The sequence below is a fragment of the Callithrix jacchus genome, chromosome 7, assembly GCF_049354715.1.
Source record: "Callithrix jacchus isolate 240 chromosome 7, calJac240_pri, whole genome shotgun sequence".
Lineage (NCBI taxonomy): Eukaryota > Metazoa > Chordata > Mammalia > Primates > Cebidae > Callithrix > Callithrix jacchus.
In genome coordinates this window covers 73,410,557-73,431,321 of record NC_133508.1, presented here as the reverse complement: position 1 = coordinate 73,431,321, position 20,765 = coordinate 73,410,557, and the positions used below count along the sequence as shown (strand labels likewise).

The 20,765-nt window shown below is 52.2% G+C and overlaps 1 protein-coding gene across 2 annotated transcripts in view; it reads left to right on the top strand.

The window, feature by feature from the left end:
* Nucleotides 1-20,765, top strand: part of GRIK3 (glutamate ionotropic receptor kainate type subunit 3) — a 230,936-nt gene that overhangs the window by 165,819 nt on the left and 44,352 nt on the right. For both annotated transcript variants that reach the window (XM_035250837.3, XM_035250836.3), the window contains exons 6-9: nucleotides 5,353-5,526; nucleotides 6,111-6,254; nucleotides 11,961-12,068; nucleotides 15,469-15,582. In XM_035250837.3, the coding sequence (XP_035106728.3) occupies nucleotides 5,353-5,526; nucleotides 6,111-6,254; nucleotides 11,961-12,068; nucleotides 15,469-15,582 (540 nt within the window). The remainder of the gene's footprint in view (nucleotides 1-5,352; nucleotides 5,527-6,110; nucleotides 6,255-11,960; nucleotides 12,069-15,468; nucleotides 15,583-20,765) is intronic.

Here is a 20,765-nt window from a genome sequence, read left to right as displayed (position 1 = left end):
GTGATCCTCCCTCTCTGTGCCCATTGGTCAGTTGTGGCTTATTTTGGAGGGCAGTGGCATCTGGCATTTGTTGCCTTCCTTTTAGGAAACCCACATCACCAATTCTTTGCCTCTAAAAACTTCTCCACATTTGCTTCTCCCACGCAGAAGACATTTTAATTACCCCAGATACCATTGTCTGTTCCAACCAGCTTTGAGCCATTCCCAGATAACCTCACGTTAATCACCCCAGCTGAGCCCCTGGTACATGTCATGTGTAGGTAAAAGCCTGGAGGTGAAAAAAGAATTATAATAAATTAATAGATAAGCAATCACAATTAATGCCACTTTCCGGCAATAACAGTTATATCATGGGGAAGATATTTTCATCTGTCATTCCTTAAGGCGATGTTTTCCAAGCTTCGGCTCTTACCCATTCAGACCCATGGGGTGCTAATGAATTAGTCTATTATGTTATGCTGAATGTTTCTAAAAGGTCCCTCGTCGATACTGAATTCAGTGTGTCAACATTTGGCATCGAGAACGCAACTTTTTGCCAAGCGGCAAGGTTGCACACAGTTCACAGTGTACAGCACTTGGGGTCTTGGCCCCAGGCAGTCTGAACAACAACAAAAATCGGAGCTGGACAAAGAGGCCGCTTCATCAGCTCCCCATTGTCACTGTCCTCGTGTTACAGGGATGGGGGCACTCTGTGCCACAGGCCCTACAACACTTTGCAGCTAAGCCCAGGCTCAGGGGTGGCGGGGAAGAAGATGACCCCCAGCACTGCCACCCCAACCTGCCCCCTCTTGGGCTGTGAGCAGCTACAGCCTCTGCATTCCCCTCAACAGACCAAATGCTGCCTCTGGAAAGGCTGGTTCCACCCACACCCAAACCCCCGCCAAGACCAGAGATGCTGCCTTTCACACTGAACCAGGTTGGCCTCTGGTCCTAGATGAAGGTAAACTGAGTCATGGAGGCCCTGGGCAGGCTAATGCTTTGGCGTCTTTCAAGCCTTAGATATAAGGTCAACATTGGAGAAGAGGCCGAACCCCATACAGGGAAGGATGAGGAGGGCGCCCCCTGTAGGCAGAGCTCAGCTTCTCCCCCATGGCAGCAGGTCAGCCCTGGCCCAAACTTACACAACACCACTGGGCAAAACGAAATCCTTCCAGCTCCCCAGATCCTCCCTGTTGAAAGGCAGTTTGGGAAAGATCTCATCCTCCACCCCAGGCAAGTTTACCAACCCACTCCTAAACTTCCAGTCTGTAGATAACCCCGAAGTTGATCAGCCACTGCTCAGCTCCTGCTACATGTCATGTGTAGGTAAAAGCCTGAAGCTGAAAAAAGAATTTTAATAAATTAATAAACAATCACAATTAATGCCACTTCCCAGTAATAACAGTTACATCATGGGGAAGATATTAGGTTGGTGCCATTAACAGTAATGGCAAAAACCACAATTACTTTTGCACCAACCTCACACTGTCACCTGCCATTCCTTAAAGCTCCCCCTAAGAGGAGGATGTGAGTCACTTGTCGCTACATTTCAGGCTCTTCCCAGTGATGTTTAAGTGCCCCAGGAGCCACTCAGCTGGCTGACCCTTCTTTCCACTTTGGGTAGCAGGAGTATTTGGCTCACGGTTCATGGGGGAGACAGACCCAGACACAAGCAGTTATTACCAGTGGCATGAAGACCCAGAAGTCCCAGAATAAGAGTAGAAGCACCTTTGACCCACACTGTTGTGCATGTGTACAGGAACAATCAGGAGAGGCTTCCTGGAAGAGGTGACACTTGAGCTGAATCTTGGAGAACAGCTCACCCAAGAGGGGTCAAGAAGATCCTGCCAGGAGATAGAAGGCGTACAAAGGTGCTGGACGAAGGGATGAGAACCAGGACCAAGGAGATGGAAGCCAGCGAGAATGGGAAAGGGAGACTAATGCAGTTGGGTGTTCCTGGAACAAAAAAAAGGAGGGTGAGAAGGAAAGTGAGGCCGGAGGGGTGGAGAGCTTTGGAAACCTGTGTGAAGGAGTTCGCGCTGTATTCTGAAAAGGCTGCAGAAGTCATGGAAATATGTGAACTGTGCAAATGACAGGCTTGGACTTATACTTTAGAAAGACCCCTCTAGTCCCTGCCTGGAGGGCAACTGCCCTGGCAGTGGGCATCAGCCGAGCCTCTGCGTGGGAGGAAATGCGTCGCCATAGGGGAGAGGGAGGGCTCGGGAGCTGGGTAGCCTGGCATTGCTTCTGTCACTCCCCAGCTATGGAATCTTGAGCAAAAAACCTAATATCTGTGTGGCTCAGTTCTTTCCTCTAAAATGGGGTGATAATAACATCCTCCTTCTAGAGTGCTCATGTGAATTAAATGGGTTAATGCAAACAAGGTACTTTGAACAACGCCTGCCGTTCTGAGATTTGTAGGTGCTCAGTACATGCAAGCTGACTGTGGTTGTTCCGATACTGCCAAGAAGAGTAAGGTAGGAAGGCCCCAACCTTTGTCCGCCCTTGGGGGGTGTGCCCAGTAGCTGTCACAACCTGCTGCCAGACGGCGCAGAACATAAACATGTGTCAAACACATATATGATGTTTAATATGTCCCAGACATGTTCCAAGGACATTCACAAACTCACTTCTTTTCCATGACAACTCTATATGGTAGGTGGCATTATCAACCCCTTTTTGCAGATGAGGCAACTGAGGTGAGGAGAGTGGGTGCCCCTTGAGCCCAGGTGGTCTGGCCTGTGTCTGGCCACCTCAGGGAGCCACCCCGGAGGAGCTGAGGGAGGGAGACCTCTTCTGGGAGGTTTATTCTCTCTCCTCCTTGCTACTTTTCTCCGATTCGACAGGCGTCCCGATGGAAACCGAGACCCATCCGTGTGTTTCTCAGTCATGAGTAATCGCTTAGATTAGTGGCTTCTTAAAACACAGTCACCGGGCCCCACAACAGACATCAGAGTATCTCAGTGTGTTTCATACTCTACAAAAATAAAATATCTCCAAAGACAATTCCTATGCACGCCTCGTCCTGGACACCCACAGGGGGACATAGAACATGGAGGGTTTGGAGTAAGACAAACAATGTTGCATTAGTCAATGTTTAACAACCAGCTCTCTGAAAGGGAGAGAAAGGACAAAACACAGAAATCCTGATTTGTCACGCTTGCAAATTTCCCTAGTACAAATACTCCCACCATGGCTAGCCATGTAATACTGCTGAAGGCAGAGTTGGGAAGAAATGCTCACATTCAGCTTTCACTAGCCAGTGTGAGCAGTGCCAGCACACCACTGAAACAGACCTGGGTGCAGACTTGACTCTGACTTGTATGAGCTGTGTGACCTCAGGTAAGTCACCTTACCTCTCCGACTCTCTTTTCTCCTCTGTAAAAATAGAATAGAGTGCTATTCAGTGCCTCCTTCCCAGGGAGCTGTGAGGATGAAGCCATGGAGCCCAGGTGCAGGGCTGAGAACTGCCAACCCCCACTCCCTACGGACACTGAGGCCACATAGACACCCTCTGGCCATCTCAGTGGGAAGCCCCCACTGCTGAACCCCCTCCTTCCTGCTGTCATCCAGCCCCTTCCCCGCCCCAGATCCTGACCTGGAATCAGGGCCATATTTGTTTGTGCAAGCTTGGGACCAGACTTTCTTGCCTGGACTTCAGTCTGCTCCAAATCCCTCCCTACTCCCCAGATCTTCAAAGAGGAAAGCAACACAGTGCATTCGAGGAGGAGGCCACTTTGGGGGTGCAGGAGGAACAGGAGAAGTGTAGCCCCCATTAGAGACATCTCAGAGACCAGAGGAAGCCAGTCCAGCGTGAAGGGGCTCCAGGCTTTATCACTCATCATCTTTCCATGAGTCATCGTTGATTTAACCAAAGCTGCGGCTGGGATGGGGCTGGAGGCTCCTCATGACAGTGGCAGTCACAGAGAGACAAGCACAGCCCAAGTGTGTCCACAGCTTCTGTCTCCCAGCACCGGATGGAGTCACCGAGTGGGGTCCCAGGGGAGAGGACAGGCTAGGGGCCAGGGGGAGGGCAGCTTAGTGAGGGGAGAGTGTGGGAGAGTATAGACAGTGGGTGAGGAGGAGCTCAGACAGTGACCTCAAGACTCAGTTTCCCCACTAGTGGGATAGGGCTGATCTAGGCTGCGCAAGTATATATTTCAAAAAGTCAAAACTGTGAGTCTCATGCAAATATAGAAGAAAGATGCGTCAGAGATGGATTCAACTCACTGACGAGGGAACCAGTAGGATGGAAAAGCTGACTCAAGGAGCATTTGAGGAATTGGGTATTTATAGGTATTTCAGGCGGGGTTGTGAGGAGCATAGACTAAGACTTCTAGGTTGGATAGAAAATGGATTAATGTCCTGTAAGGCAATAAAACCGCAACCTTGGGGAGTATCTTCTCTATTAGACAACATTCTACAAATTAACCCGGAGTCTGAGCTTTTAATGAGTAGCTGACAATGAAGTCAAACCCAGGTGCATTCTCCAGGAGAATGAAGTAATCCTGGCGGGCCTGGTAAACCATGTTTCACTGTCATGTTGGAAAAACACGCTGCTCCCCTTCTGCCTAATTTCCAGGTTTGGGGTGGTTTTCGACAGGACAGAGCTCATCTTTGTTCCTCTCACTCCCACCTGCCACCTCCTCTGCTGACGTCTCTAACTAGCTTAGGGATACCTGGCTTCTCCCTTCACCCCTGCCCCTCTCTGCCTCCTCCCTTCACCAGCCCACCCTGCCCCCAAAGCCGGAGCTGCAGGGAGGGACTAGAGCCAGGCTTGCCCACATTGAGACCCTGGTCTCCTAGACCCTTGGCCAGGCCTGCCTGGCCCATGACAGGCAGGCTGACCACTGCTCAGCTGCTCCAAGGAGGCTGGGGGTGAGGAGGTCCTGGCCGGGGAGAGAAGAGGGCCATACTTTTTGAGTTCCAGGCAGAAAAGACTGTTTTAAATATCCTCTTCTATGGGATACAATGCTCCCTTCAGCCTCCCTCTGTAACAAGATGCTCAGATCTAGTAAGTCTCCCCACTTTGAAAGGAAGCAGCATCATTAAGCTTCCTCTGTGTGTGAGGCTGGGTGTTTTATGTGAGCTATTTCACTGGGTCTTAGAAAGGGGAGTGATCCCCATTTTGTGGATGAAGAAACAGGCTGAGATCCTCTGGTTGGCGTGGGGAGGTCAGTTGCCTAAGTTCTGAGTCAGACTCCAGGTGCAGTGGTCCTATGGGTGCTCCTGTGACACCCTGAGATCCTGCACCCCTCCTGCAGGGCTCTGCAGCCTCAGGCCCTGGGCAGCCCTGATGAGGGAACAGGTAGGTGGGGCTGGAGCTCTCAGCAGTGAGCATGCCTTGATTTACACAAACCTCTGTCTATCTAGGATCTCTACGCTTTAGATCTGGAGCCCTACCGCTACTCAGGTGTGAACCTGACGGGATTCCGGATTCTTAACGTGGACAACCCACACGTCTCAGCCATCGTGGAGAAGTGGTCCATGGAGCGGCTGCAGGCGGCTCCCAAGGCTGAGTCTGGCCTGCTGGACGGAGTGATGATGGTACGACGGTTGGGCGGGGCAGATTCCGGGGGCTCCCCACCTGCCTGCCTTCTTGTCTTCTCTCCTTCCTCTTCTTTCTTTCTTCCCTCCCTCCACCACTTCTCTTCTTGAGAACTTCCATGTGTCAGCCAGACCCCAGGCGAGGAGTTGAGGACACAAACATGGAACACAGTTCCTCCCCAAGGGACCCCGTCTGATGGGGATCCAGACCTGTAAGCAAAAGGTCATAGAAAACAGGAATAAGCCCCCGAGATGCTGGTCACAGAGGACCTCAGGCTGTGAAGGCCGAGGAGGCAGAAAGAAGAAGGTGTGGTCAAAGCCTAGGTGGCAGGGGTGGAGTGGGTGGGTGGGAGAAGGTCTGAGCTGCAGAGGGTAGTGCTCAGGGTATCTGTAGAGCAGCAGCGTCAGCCAAGCCTGGTCATTCCCCAGAGGCGGGGACAGAGTCGCCTCCAGGACCTCCAGGCCTATTCGTTCACCAGGACATCATGTCCCATGGCAGGGGTGGAGAAGGAAGACAGGGCAGGGTGGGCCGAGGACCAGAGGAGGGCCTGGGGAGCCGCTCTCAGGCAGGCCCTTCCCTTCAGACTGATGCAGCCTTACTGTATGACGCTGTCCACATCGTGTCCGTGTGCTACCAGCGGGCGCCGCAGATGACCGTAAACTCCCTGCAATGCCATCGGCACAAGGCCTGGCGCTTTGGCGGCCGCTTCATGAACTTCATCAAGGAGGTGAGTGCCCCGCAGCCCCCACCGAGGTTGTCTTCTGTGGGCTGTGGGCCCTGCAGAGCAGCAGAGCAGTCTGGGAGTCAGGCACGACTGATTCTCATCCATGCCACCTTGGGCAAGTTGCCTCATGTCTCTGAGCCTCAGTTTCCTTGAGTGAAAATCAGCTCCATAGGACGAAGCTTATGGCATGATTGAGGGGCATGCATCCTGGGCATGTGGTAAGTGCCCAGCAGGTGGTCAGCATTGCCAGCAGGATACAGCACGGGCTCGAAAGTACAACAGATGAGGGTGTTGTACTTTCAGCTTCCTGGCTGTATGACCTCGGGCAAGCTGGATCCTCAGTCACCTCATCTGTGAAATGGGTTTATGAAGCATAACCTACCTTGTGGGCATGTGAGACGAAGTTAGACATTGCCTGGGAAGTGCTTAGTGCAGGAGGAGGGTCATTACATAAAACTCAGCCCCACAAACTCATCTTCACATCACGGGCCCACTGACCAACTTCCCAGCCAGCATCCCCACTGGGACCACCTCTCCTGGCACCAGCTCTCCTGTGAAAAACCCATCAATGGAGCTGATTCTAGAGAAACCAGGCAACACGGAACCTGTCCTGCCTCCAAGACCATGGATCACACAGTGTGTATTTCAAAGACTTCTCCATCTGCCCCTGTCCTTGTAAGCTCTGGATGGTAGGGCTTATTGTCCCCACTTTATGGATGGAGAAAGTTAAGGCCTGAACTTGCACCCTGGCTCCATCACAACTAGCTGCGCGACTTTGAGTGAGATGATTAACTCTTTGATCTCCAGTATGCTATAGTGAGTGCCTGCCTCAGTGTCAGGAAAACCGTGAAAAACGTTGTGCAAAGCACCTAACCCAGGACGTGGCCAGAGTCAGATCCCAGCACACGGCAGACAAAGAAAGTTCAGGAGAACGAGATCTAGGCAGAGTTACCCTGGGCCAGAGGGAGCGACCACATCCAGCAACACAGAGGGCAGAGGGGAAGCCCTGTAAGAGGACTCCAGATAGAAAGGATAGATGAGCTCCCTGTAACAATCACAGCGGGCCAGAAACATAGCTGGCTGCCTTCTTAGGAGTGCACTCATTTATTCAGTAGCACTTTGTCACTGGCAGCTGGATTCCAGGCTCCGAGCTATGCCCTGGGGTCTCAGCAGGGCTAAAACAGACTAGCCTATGCACATGCAGAGCCTAGGGAGGGAGGCATTCATCAGGTCCCAGCACTGATGGAGACGATCTCATATGCAAAGGAAGGCAGCTCCAGGAGAGAGAGCGAACCGCAGAGAAACGCCCCACCTTGGATGGGGGTCGAGGGAAGACAGCTTCCCCTGACGTCCCGAGTTCACCATTGCTGCTTCCAGATGAGGCCAAGTACAGCTCCTCTCACGCAGTAGACCAAAATTAAGAGGAATATAGCTAAGACAGGGCTTTTAGGGCACCACACATGTGCCTTTGGATCTTGTCTCCACTTCTTCCCAGCTGTGTGGCTTCAGTCAAGTTACCGGACATCTCTGAGTCAGTTTCCGCACCCAGCAAACTCCACCTCATAGCTATTGTGAGGGATCAGTCCCTGGATACAGTTTCTTCACCCCTAGAAGGGACTCCAGTCCCAGATGTTTTGGTATAAGGACCTGGTGATACCTTCTCATTCAGCTTCTCATCCCTCAAAACTGCACAGAACATCTCACTGTCCAATGCCCCGAGCAGGGCCCTGACTGGGCGATCAGCAGCTTGCTCTCAGGGAACTCTGAAACCTGACTTTCAGCCCCCTGTACCCACTTCCTCAGCAGGCTTCTGCTGAGCAGCCCCAAGGCCACTGTGAGGGTCTCACATCCCAGGCCACAACTGGTCCTATTGCTCCTCTGGCTCAATCAGGAGATTTAGGAGCCCTAGGAGCCAGACAAAAGTGGCTTGGAAGCATCACCACTTTTTAACTGCATGAGCTCACAAGCTACTGAAGCTTTCTGTGCCTCAGTGTCCTCCTCTGTCCAGTGGAGATAACAGTAGCACCTTATCATCGGGTTGCTCTGAGGATGGGTGAGTTATGGCACGTGTGTCGCACTGAGGACAGTGCCTGGCTCATAGCAAGTGCTGAACAGGTTGGCTGCCGTCACCGTTACTTCCATGATCACCACTGTTATCCCTGGGCCCTCCTGTTTGCTGATGGGGTTCCACTAGCCGGTCTCCAGGCCACATTGTTTCTGGGACACCCACCTGTTCACACTTCACTCCTCACCCCTTGGAAATCTTGAGGCTCAACTGTGAGTCCCTGAGGGGAGCAGATTTACCACTGCCCACCATAGAAAGGGGAGCTCCATTCTTCTTCCCAGGGTCAACTGTCCTGGGTGGCATGTCTGGCCCCAGGCCCAGTGACTGACCCTCACTGCTCATACTCCCTTACAGAGCCCTCTCAGAAACATTCATCCTGTCTCATTTTAGGGCCGTGAACATAGCCAAGGCCCTGGGTAGCCCCATGGTGCCTGTGGTCCCACAACGGGCCACAGCTGAAGCTCAGATGCCTGCCCCAGCCCAGCACCGTCCTCCCTCAGACCACTCCCAACTTGCCCATCTCCCCGTCTGATTGCGTGACACTAAATCATTTTAAAGATTTGGCATTTCCGAGAGAGAGGAGCTGGAAAATACCAGGCCGGAGTTCAGAGCGTGTCAAGCATCTTTCATTTAGCAAGTCCTGAGCGGTGGCTAGAGGGGGCGGGCAGTGCAGGAAATGTCACAGGGAGGAGCCGCCTGCACTCCCTGGCCTGCCCTGCCCACCCACCCACAGACAGGCTGTGCACCTGCTGGCATTTCATTTCTCAGTAGCTGACAGGCAGTAAGGCTTCCCTCACAGTGCAGGTTTGAAGGCACCTGCTGTGATTTCCCCTGGGGGCCAAGAGATAGCCCAAGGGCATGGGGCTGCAGAGGAGAATAGACCGAGGGACTGGGGAGCCAGCCTGAGGGAAGCTGAGCTTCCCTGTGAAGTCATAAGCAGTGGCTTTCACCTTCTCTGATGCATCTTTTAATCTCTGTTCCCGACTCTCAGCCCTCAGCTCCCTGGGCACCATGTAAACTTTCCCGACTCCACCTTGGGGGCCTCGACCCCAGGCCTTTCAGCGCCGCTACTGCAGTGAATCTGTCCTGTCCTGCCCCAAGTATCCCACCCTGCATCGTTCAGTCCGTCTTTGAGCTTCAGTGTCCACATCTGTAAAATGCGGGCAATGCTGATGCCCACCTCACTTGCTGAATGAGCTCTCGTGGGGAAGGATAATAGCCCTCTGTGACCAGCTGTCTACTGGAGCCTCAGGCCTGGGTCCAAGTCCTCCCCTTCCAGCTTAGGGCCAGCCCACAGAGCTGCACAGATGGAAACCACAGAGAAGTGATCATCTCTGCCACACCCTTGCGCTTATATATGCAGGCACCGTGCTCAGCACTCTGTGTGTTTTTGTACCTGTGAATTAGGTAGTTTGGCTCTTCCTGAAGCTCAGAGTGGTTGCATTGTTTGTGCAGAGACCACTTTCTAACCACTTTGGTTGTACAACCTCCTTCCCCTCTAAAGCACTCCCCCACTGCCTGAGTTTGTATAGTACCCATTTGCCTATAAAAGTACTTTAGAGCTGCCCACGTGCTTGGAGATGTCTGAGGGTTTTCCTCTGGGATTTGTCAATAAAATTCCAGGGAACTGTGGACCCATGACCTTGTGGGTTGACCTGTGAGTGTATGTGTGGGTGCTTGTGGGGGCTTTCTTCAGGGAGAGGCTGTGGAGCCCAACTCAGAATCTGCATGGGAGAATGGCTCAGAGTGGTTAGGAACCTGGTGCAGCAAAGCAAGGACTTGGAGCCAGGCTTCCACTACTGAGACCTTCCATTGCCCCGTGCCTCTTCTCCAGATACCTCTCTCTGGCCCAGTCTGACTGTATGAGCTCCCAGATTTTCTCCCCTCCCATTGCTCCCAAGCCCACATTTGTTCCCAAAGACTTCAGGACGTGTGGAGCTTGGTCTTCCCCCGATACAGAAACCTCGGCTATCTAACTGCATACCAGCTATCACCCCAAGGTCTTGTAGGAGGGAAACAGGTCCAGACTGGGGTGCGGGGCCCTGTGATCCCAGGTTCTAGTTTGGCTCTGCCTCTTGTTCACTCTGTTGCTTGGGCAGCCCACGGCCCCCTCGAGGCCAGCTTCCTCATCTATAAAGTGGGAACCACGATCCTTGCGTGGCCACCTCCCACGGCTGTGGTGGAGGTTACACGGCATGAACCGTGTGAAAGGACCATGTAGACTCAATGCTCTCAGCCTGCAGGAAAGATGTTATCTAGAATCAAGTCAGCAAGCTTTCTCTGTAAAGGGGCACAAGGTTTCACAGGGCACACGGTCTCTGCTACAACTAGTCAACTGCACAGTTGCAGCACGAAAGCAGTATGTAAACACAGAGGCATGGCTGTGAGCTAATAAACCATTTACAGAAGCAGCCAGGGGCCGAGTTGACCCTCTAGCCATAGTATGGCAACCTCTGATATAGAAGATGGAGCTTTTCGGCTGGGTGTGGTGGCTCACGCCTGTAATCTCAGCACTTTGGGAGGCCACGGTGGGAAGATCACAAAGTCAGGAGTTCAAGACCAGCCTGACCACCATGGAAAATCTCTGTCTCTACTAAAAATTAAAAAATTACCTGAACATGGTGGCACATTCCTATAATCCCAGCTACACAGGAGGCTGAGGCAGGAGAATTGCTTGAACCCAAGGACAGAGATTGCATCACTGCACTCCAGCCTGGGCGACTGAGCTAGACTTCATCTCAAATCAAAAAAAAAAGATGGAGCTTTTTTCAGTTTAGGTCAGCCCCAACCTCTGCCTGCCTCTCTCTGTGTTAATGATGCTAATGACGATACAAAAATAACAAAAGCTACCACTTACTCAAGGTTCATGTTGTGCCAGGAACTGTTCTCAGTATTTTATATGACTTATTTCATTTCACCCTTATAGCATTTGGTAAGATGGACACAATGATTAGTTCCATTCTACAGATGAGGAAACTGAGGCAGCGGGGTAAAAAATACTCAAAGTCGCATGGCTAATTGTGGTTGGGCCCAGCATTCAGACCCCAGAGTTCTTAACCACAGCATACATGGCTGGCTGAGTTCTTAACCACAGCATACATACAGCTGAGGAAACTGAGGCAGAGGGGTAAGAAATACCCAGTCACATGGCTAATTGTGGTTGGACCCAGCCTTCAGACCTCAGAGTTCTTAACCACAACGTACGTGGAAGTGGGGGTGATTTCGGTCTCCCCTGCCTTTCAGGGGGCTACACCAAGGCCAGCTTGGCCCTTTGGCTTTTCTGCCTCTTGGCAGGCCGCACCTGCCACACCCCTCCCCGACTGCCTCCCTGCCCCTCTCCCAGGACCTGACATGGGCTCCCCCTTCCCATGACTTCAGGGCGGGGGCTCATTTGAGCGCATCCGAGATCCATGTTGTACACGAGAAGGTGAAAATGTAAAGCTGGCTAAAGAGCATAATAGAATTTATGGAAATCGCTGGCTCGCACCGCAGCCCGAGCAATGATGGAGGTGATTATTAATTAATCATGGTCTTGGGGGAACAGTATCAGTGCAAGGAGTAATTAAAATGAAGCATTGTACAGTTGTACCGAATGATGATTTACGAGCCCAAGGAATTGCCGCTCTGCCCTCTCCCCTCCGCAGGCTCAATGGGAAGGATTAACTGGACGAATTGTTTTCAACAAAACTAGTGGCTTGCGAACGGATTTCGATCTGGACATCATCAGCCTGAAAGAGGATGGCCTGGAGAAGGTGCGTGGGCTCAGGAGAGGGAGGGCAGGCAGAGGAGCAGGGGCCTCTTAAGTCTCCTAGGGCAGACCCTAGGCAGAGGCCCAGAGGCAAGGGGCGAGACACAGTCCAGCGGCCCCTCAGGGACTGACTCAGTGTGGTGTAGCCTGTGCCTCCTGGGGGACTGTCAGAGAACAGGAAGGCCTGGACTGGAGGTCACACGGCTCCAGAAGCCAGTGGCCTGGCTGCGGCAGACACCCACATTGTCACTCTGTGAGTAAGGGCCGTCGGGGATGCCTAACCTGGAAGGATAACAAAAGGCCAATGGAGTGGATGGACTGTCTCTGAGTCCCTGCAGGGCTGCCATGGAGCAGAAGGACAGACATGTCCTTGGGCAAAAATTTAAGAAAACAAAACACCTTTCTAACCAGCAGGGAGTGTCTCCCGTGGTAGTGAGCTCACTGTTACTGGGACATTTAAGCAAAGATAGAGCAGTTGCTTGTCTGGGAGACTGAAGGTGATTCTTACCCTTGGAAAGAGGTTGAAGCACATGGATTCTGAGCTCTTTCACTCTGGGCTTCTAAGCCTTCTGCAATTCCAGAGAGTTTGGAACAGGAAAGCAGGCATGCCTGGGGCTGGGGCCTCCCATCTGGCTAACACAGAAATGTTTTAATGAGGCCAATTCCAGTCCCTGGGAGCCTTCAGCATATTCTATCAACGTCAGGCTGCTGGGCCAGGAGGGAGATTTAACACAAGCCCTCAATTCGCAGCATCCCCTGGGACCTGGATTCTGGGGGGCTCGACCACACTCTGTCCCCAGCACATTGGTCCCTGGGAGCCAAAAGGGCACCTCCCCAACCCTGCAAGTTGCTGCGGATGAAATGTAGGGAGCAGAAGCCAGCCGAGTGGAGGGGCCACTTCAGATGCCTCTTCACCTCAGTTCTCTGATTTCTGTCCTCTCCACCCCTCACTGCCCTGGTTCAAGCCTTTCAGCTGGATCATTTTAACATGCTGCCCTGGTTCTTGAGCTCTCCAGCCATTCAGAGTGTGCACACAGATGAGGCTTCCCCAAGCACCGCTCTGCCCTGCTCTGAAACTCCTCATGGCTCCCAAGTGCCAAGTCATTAAACCAGCCCCTCACCTGGGCCTGCAAGGCTCTTCACGAAAGGCACCAACTGGCCTCTCTGGGCCTCGTTTCCACATCTCCCCATGGTCTCATCACGCTCCCTCCCTCCTGGGCCTCCATGCCAATGCCCACACAATTGCCCTGGTTGCAGGATGTAACCTCTGTCTGTCAGGCAAAGGCCTGGCTCTGCCTAGTTCAATGCTGTCCTCCTTGTACCTGTGACCACAGTTACTCCAGTCACTCCTGACTTTCCCCCAACTCATGGGAGCCACCACACAGGGGAGGAGGTGACTGGGAAAGCCTCTCTATTACTCTGTAATTATTTCTTGCCACATACAGCATCCATCCTTAATGACAGGAGCTGTGGCCTCCCCTCCTAAGATCATCGGGGTCCATTTGCTCAACGCTATGCAAATGATACGAGTTCTCATCAAGTGATCTTCCAGCTCCTATTTAAGCTCCTGCAGTGGTGGAGAGCACACTTCCACCTCTGGCAGGGCTCTAGTGAAAACAGTATTCACTCAAGTAGCTATCCCATGTTTGCTCTCTGAGCTACCCATCTCCAGGGATAGCCTAAAATTCTAGGGAGAACAATTAGGTGGCAAGTATGCCAGCACTTCCCTCTCCGTGCCATAAAAGGCATCAATAATCCATCATTCGAGCACTCTTTCCCTCTGAGCCCACCTGCAACTGCCTTCTCCAAACAGCCCTCCAGGCAGCTCGTACAAATTGGCCATAGCTAATACTCACGAAAAACTCTATATCCCTGGACAGAGGTTAGCCTGCCAAAGGCACTCACCAGAGGCCCCGGGTCACAGCCACCTGGATTGTGAGCACAGAGCCTCTGCAGGCTGGATCCTCCTCAGTCCTCACTGATCTCACATCCCCATAGCACCTGGTATCTAACAGGGCTTGCAGTCAGAGCTCGGGAGCTGCTTGCTGGAGTGAGGGTTTGTGCTGTTCATGTGGCCTCTGAACAGATGCATGCGGAGCACCTTCAGTTCCCAGGTGCTCTGCTAGGCACGCTCAAGTTGAGCTTGGCTCTGAGCTCGGCCCTCTTAAGAGAAGAGCCTCTTCGATGCCGTCTGCCTGTCTCCTCTCCTCGTGGCCCTGGGTGGTCTACACAGGCAGGGATCCTGCCCTGAGAGGATGCTGAGCTCCCAAACACAGCCAGTCTGCCTCTCGTATTATCACTTCTGTTTGCTAAGCCGGGTCATAGCTGATCCAGCCAGCTCCAGCCGGTGGCTTTGGGAGGATTAAGGCAGAATTACCCAAGCATAATTACATGTCTCTCTGCTATCTGCTATGCACAGCTCTCTTAATGGGATGTTTGCATTCAGCCTCTCTGTTTAATTGATTAAGTGTCCTGAGTACCCCCCGACTGGGCCAAGGACAGAGTGGGCATGCAGAAGCCTCCCTTGAGTGAGAGGAGCTGAGATCAGGCAGAGCTGGCCAGAGCCAGGTCAAAAAGGATCTTCAGGAGGCCCAGGGCTTTAGCATGATTTCTAAGCTTGACCTCTCCTTCTCTACTTCTAGCCGCAGGCCCAATATCCACAAGGACGCTGTAGGGAGAATTATGCCGCCTTGGTCAGGGTGTCTGCCAGTTTTAAATGTTAAACCACAAAACAAACAACTGCTTTCAAACCCAGCAGCATCCCCCCCTGAGATCCATGCCCTCCTTGTGCCGCCACCCCCAAACAGTCACAAAGACCGGCCGCCTGTTCCAGACTGCCCTCCTGCACATGGCATATCCATTACCCTTCACTAGGTCCACAAATGGTTAGTGAACATCTCCCTTGTTCCAGCATCTATCCTAGGATTTAGAAGGAGTCTACACCCAGGAGCTGGCACTGGGGCTGAGACCCAATATATGAGCAGCTGGATGCCCTGGGTCTCCCAAGAAGCTGTCCCAGGGCAGGGCCTGGCACTGACCATGGACCCCTGATTCCCTCCAGCCCCTGCTTAGCATCTGCTCAGCCCTGAGACGCCTGGGGCTGCCTTCGCATTTTCTGTCTCTCTCCGCATTTTCCCCTTCAGCTGTGATTGGCTTGCCAGCAAGGGAGGGGGCAGAATTCAGGGATTCAACAATTTGAGATCCTCTTCAGGAGAGGAGGGAGAGCAGCAGGGATGCTGTCAGAATGGTGACCTGGAAACACAATGGCAGTGGTGATGATGACGAATCAGATCGTGACAAAGAGGCTGATGGTGAATGGGAATGAGATGAAGGTCTTGTCGATATGGAGGAAGGATGGGTAGACCAAGGACTCAGCACCCTGTTTTCTCTGTTTGTCCTTCCAGGTTGGGGTGTGGAGTCCTGCAGACGGGCTCAACATCACGGAGGTTGCCAAAGGCCGAGGCCCTAATGTCACCGACTCTCTGACAAACAGGTCACTCATCGTCACCACAGTGCTGGTAAGATCCTGCAGCCCCCGCAGGAAGTCCAACCTAGGGGTGGGTGGCCGTTTGGGCTGGAGCGTCCCGTCTATAGGTCACCCTATACCTGGCCCTTTCCACGGTGCTCAGACAGGACTTGTTCTCACCCACGCGTCCCCAGAGGCAGCTGAACCAGGCCCTGCTGGGTGGTCTCAAGTCCTCCACCCAGAACCTGGAGGCTGCAGGTAGGTGGAGACATTTAGGGCCAGTAGGAAGCTCTTAGAGAGGAGCTGGAGCGCAGCAGCGCTGCTCACTGCCACAGGCGGAAGCCGCTGCGTTTTTGCGTCTCACTCCCACCCACTCCCTAAATCCTTGATGTCTGAGTAGGAACCATGCTGGAGGTGGAATTAAGTGGGTTTGACTGCCCTTTGCAACCTGAGTACGGATCTGCCTCTCCCAGCCCAGTTCCCAGGCAAAGCCTTTCCCACAAGTGCCCGCAGCTGTGGTGGGTGCTGTGGCCACACCACGAGAGTCTAGCGGGTGTTGGGAGGCTGTACACTTGCCGCATTCTGCAGTGCCTTTCCGAGAGCCGTCAGCACCGTCACACCCCCGCCTGGAATCACACCCCATCTTCTCTCCATTCCCCAGCTGAACAGCTTTGCCTTCTCCTGACCCATTTCAACCCAAGAAGCGACTCTGGGGGCCTTGCATGGGCTTTCTGCACCTTTGAGCTCGTGTGGGCAGAACAGACCGAGGCCACTGGCCTCCTTGTGCTGCCAGTGCTGTACCCACTCCACGCACACTTGTCCCTCCCGGAAGGCCTCGGGTGTCCAGAGACTCAGGACAGATCCTCTGAGGGATGCAGCCCTGCTTTTGGGGGCCCAAGCTGGGCCATCTTGGGGAGAGGCAGCCCAGGCACAGCCTGGTGAATGCTGATGGAAGACCCTTTGAGGACAGTGCTGGCTCTAGTCAGCTGCTACTTACAATAAAGAAAATATGTTTATAAGGACCACATGCTAAGGTCAGTCCTCTACACAAAAGGGAGCTCAGCCTGTTTTGGATATAATGAGGCTGCCTCAGAGCAGAACCCGGGACAGGCTTGTCACCCTATACCTGGCCCTTTCCACAGTGCTCAGACGGGGCTTGTTCTCACCCATGTGCCCCCAGAGGCAGCTGAACCAGGCCCTGCTGTGTGGTCTCAGGTCCTCCTCCCTGGGATGATTTACCACATATGTGCTTGGTGGCTGGGCAGCGGATGTCATGGAACAGGAAGGGAAGTCATGGGGAAAAAGCCATTCTTCCAGGAAGTCCGGTGAGTGGCAGATACCAGGCATCCTGCCAGCATCCAGAGAGAAATGTTAGCCTGTGAGTCTCGCTATCGGCCCTCGGGGTTAGGATGATTGAGAGGATCTGAGCTGAAGGTGATGGAGATCTCACAGCGGCTCCCGACAAGCTGCCAACAGAGCCTGAATAGGTGGTCTCGGGGTACACCTGTCCCCTCTTTGGGGCAAGACCCCTACTAGTATCTTCCCTAAAACCACATATCCTGCTGGTCTTTATTGATCAAATTTTTGATAACTAAACAAATATAAAAATCAGTCTGCTAAAACCAATGAGCAAAAATATGTCAAGAAGAACGGGGTTTGTAATGTAAAAATGTAAAGGATGAAAATAAAAAACGAGAGCAAAGGGATTAGGGTGAAGACTAACGTGCAATTAATGGGATATTGATGTGGATAAAAATAGAAAAGATAAAGGAGAGTTTAAAAGAGAACAAAATAAAAAGGTTAGAGGGAAAATAATAAAGAGAAAATGAAGATAGGGAATGAGATAAAAAGGAAAGATAGTAAGAAAGATGAAAAATTAAATAATTTATAGCTCTGACTAGACAAGGTAAAAAATGTAACACCCAAATGTCAGAAAGCGAAAGGATAAAAGTGCGACAAAGCTAAAATATAAAAGCGTAAAAATAAAATAATAAAAAGGTGGTAAAAGATTAAAAGCAGAGCTGCATAAAATGTGAGATATAAATAAAACACTTTTCACAAGGCAAGATTAGAAAAAGGTAAAACTAGGATGATTTAAGATATTAAGAAGAGAGATGATTAAATGAGCTAAGGTGATTCCGTCACAAAACAATACTCTGAACAGCAAGAGGCAAGCTGAAGATTATATACCAAAGGATACAAAATATAAGCACCTTGAAAGACCGTGGGGTTAAATTTTATTAAAATAGCAGCAGCCTGATTTCAAGGGCATAAAACCCTTATGCAGAGGCATGGGGGATTTTTTGCTACAGAAACAGAGGCAGAATCCAGGAGACACCCCAGCCTTTGACCTGTGAGTACTCACAGCTTCTTTTTTTTTTTTTTTTTTTTGAGACGGAGTTTCGCTCTTGTTACCCAGACTGGAGTGCAATGGCACGATCTCGGCTCACTGCAACCTCCGCCTTCTGGGTTCAAGCAATTCTCCTTCCTCAGCCTCCCAAGTAGCTGGGACTATAGGCACGCACCACCATGCCCATCTAATGTTTGTATTTTTAGTAGAGACGGGGTTTCACCATGTTGACCAGGATCGTCTCGATCTCTTGACCTCGTGATCCACCCGCATCGTCCTCCCAAAGTGCTGGGATTATAGGTGTGAGCCACCGCTTCTCTGTCAATACTTGCAGCTTCTTGGAAGGTCCCCTACCTTCTGTGCTCACTGATTCCCCGGAAGTTGCATTCCCAGCATCCTGCTGGTTCCTAGACACCCCAGGGATAGGAAGGGAGAAAACCCCTCTTGGCGCATAGCCTGGTCACAGCTCCATCTGTCCCACAGTGTCTCAGCTGCAAGGCATCTGGGCAGACACGAGCCCAGCAGCTCTTTGGGACATGCAGTGTGAGCAGGACATGGTGAAAGAACAGTTTGATGATAAAGAACACAGACCTTTGGGATGGAGTCCTGGCTTTGCTGTTGATTTGCCATTTGAGCCTGAGAAATTGTTTACCCGACCTGTGCCTCAGTTTCTCCATCTGAAAAAGGAAGGTGATGATAACCGTACCTACTTCATAGAGTTCAGAGAATGAATGATTAATTAAGTGGCACAGAGTGCTGTCTAAGTGACAGCTGCTATTGTTATTCATTATTATTGATTGCAAATCCAGTCCCCAGTGAGCTCAGCTTTAATACAGCTGGCAGAGTGAGAGATCTGGAGAAAACCTCCACTTTTGTCCACAGGCAGAGCCCTGAACTTCACCAAAGACTGACCCACTGCCCAGGGCCACAGAGGTGGTCTCTAGCACAGCGTGTTATGTGACAAACTTAATTTGCATTTGAATGCCTTTCCGGTTCAGGGCCATTCCCTGGCTCACCATAGTCCGGCACTCTGCCCCCTTGCCCTCCATTTGTTTACACTGGCCTGCTTCTTATAGTTTTGTTTCCCAGCTGGTCCTTGAAGGCATTAGGGTCTGCAGCCTTATGGGTCCCTCACAGCTCTAGTCTCCTACTGAGATACAGAACTCCAGATCAACCACCACCTCATTCCCTAACTTGGTCATGGTCTCAGCTCCTGAAGCAGATATCCCACTGCCCATGGATGGGGCCACTGACCATCTTAACCCCATCATGTAATATCAAATACGCGCATGGCCTGGGAGTTTCTGATGATTCAGCTCTCTCCATCCCCACTGCCCAGAGATCACTGGAGGGTGAGCTGTGCTTCTCCCTGTGGGGCAGTGAGAGAAGCCTACTCTTTCCTGGAGGCAGGGGAATGGAGGGAATGACCTCTGGAGCAACCCTAATGGGGACAGAGGATGTGACACAGTCTTTACATGGGCCTCCAAGAAAGTCTGCCTAGCCGAAAGAGTCCTCAGAGTCTCCTGGGAGAGAGATGCTCTCTCCTGTGCAAGGACTGGCCTAGGGTGCCCTGAAAGTAGAGCTGCTCCAGATGCTCCAGAGAATGTTCCCAAAGGGCTCAGCGTGGTCTGCACATCTTGGAGCCCTAGGGCTTGGGCTCTTTGGGACAGCTACAAGGTGACAAGGAATGGCCCAGCCTGACCCAGCCCCAGCCTCTGAAAATACAGCCCCATGCTTGGCAGCCTGAATGCAGGGCCAGCTCCTCCTGCCGAGAGCATAGCCCAGGCCTGTCTGGGAGGATGTTGTCAGGGCAACAGCACTTTGAATGACAGACAGGTCCCAAGGTATCAGTACACAACATCAAACTGCTCTGCCTCTAGAGAACAGGGCCTGGATCCAAGACCCCTGATGAGGGGGTTTCTCCTCCCCTTTCTTCCCCAGGAGTCTGTTGTGGCAGAAAGCAGCAGCTCTGTGTGAGCTGCTCCCAAACCTACCTGCTATTCTCCCCTCTCCTGAACCCCCAGGGTTATGTGCTAAAGATGTCTTACCCTGGACAGAAAGATGGACAGATCCCTGGCACTGCCCTTTCTGGCCCCTCAGAGCCACTGGCAGCCTTCCCGATTCCTGAGATCGAAACAGCAGCGGCAGGAGCCTGGATGCCTGCCCTCCCCCGCCCTCTCCCTGCCCAGCCCCAGCCTCTGTTCTGGTTCTGCTCTTCCACGAGCTCATGAAAAATTCATCTGCCCAAACCTCAGCTCACACACTGAGAAAACACACCCGTCCCACTCCTGGGGGCCCAGCTTTTGAAGGTTCAGGATTCGTTTGGCTGCCAATGTGAGCCATGGTGTGGGCACGCGTGTGGGTATGTGGGTGCGTGCGGGACCAGCTACACACAGGTGTCTAGATACTCACCAAGGGGTGAATCTGTGCAGTGTGCACATCGTGACCCACATAGGCTCAACTGCCAGGCAGGCCCGACACTCAGCACCCAGCAGCAGGAGAGGGGAAAAAGCTAGGGCTAGAATGTGGGCTGGGAGAACTATTCCAGGCTGGGAGCCATTGTAGGCCCCTCCTGATACTGTGTGCTGCTTCTAACTGGCCAAAGCCAAGCCCTCAGGTCCAGGGTTCTTGGCCTCTGTGTCTGAGAAGGGCTGGCAGACAAGACATCTGAAAATGTGGTGCATTTGAGCCAAGGACATTGTGTATACTTGTGCGTGCATGTGTGGCTGTAGGCTGATATTGCCTAAGTCAGAAGGGAGCTTGAGAATGCAGATATTAAGTAGCTAACCCCTGGATCCTTCCTGACTCAGAGATAACCCCCAAGACTCCCTCTTCCAACTCCATGGGTCTTGTCATTGGGAGAGGATTAGCACTAGGCTTGACTC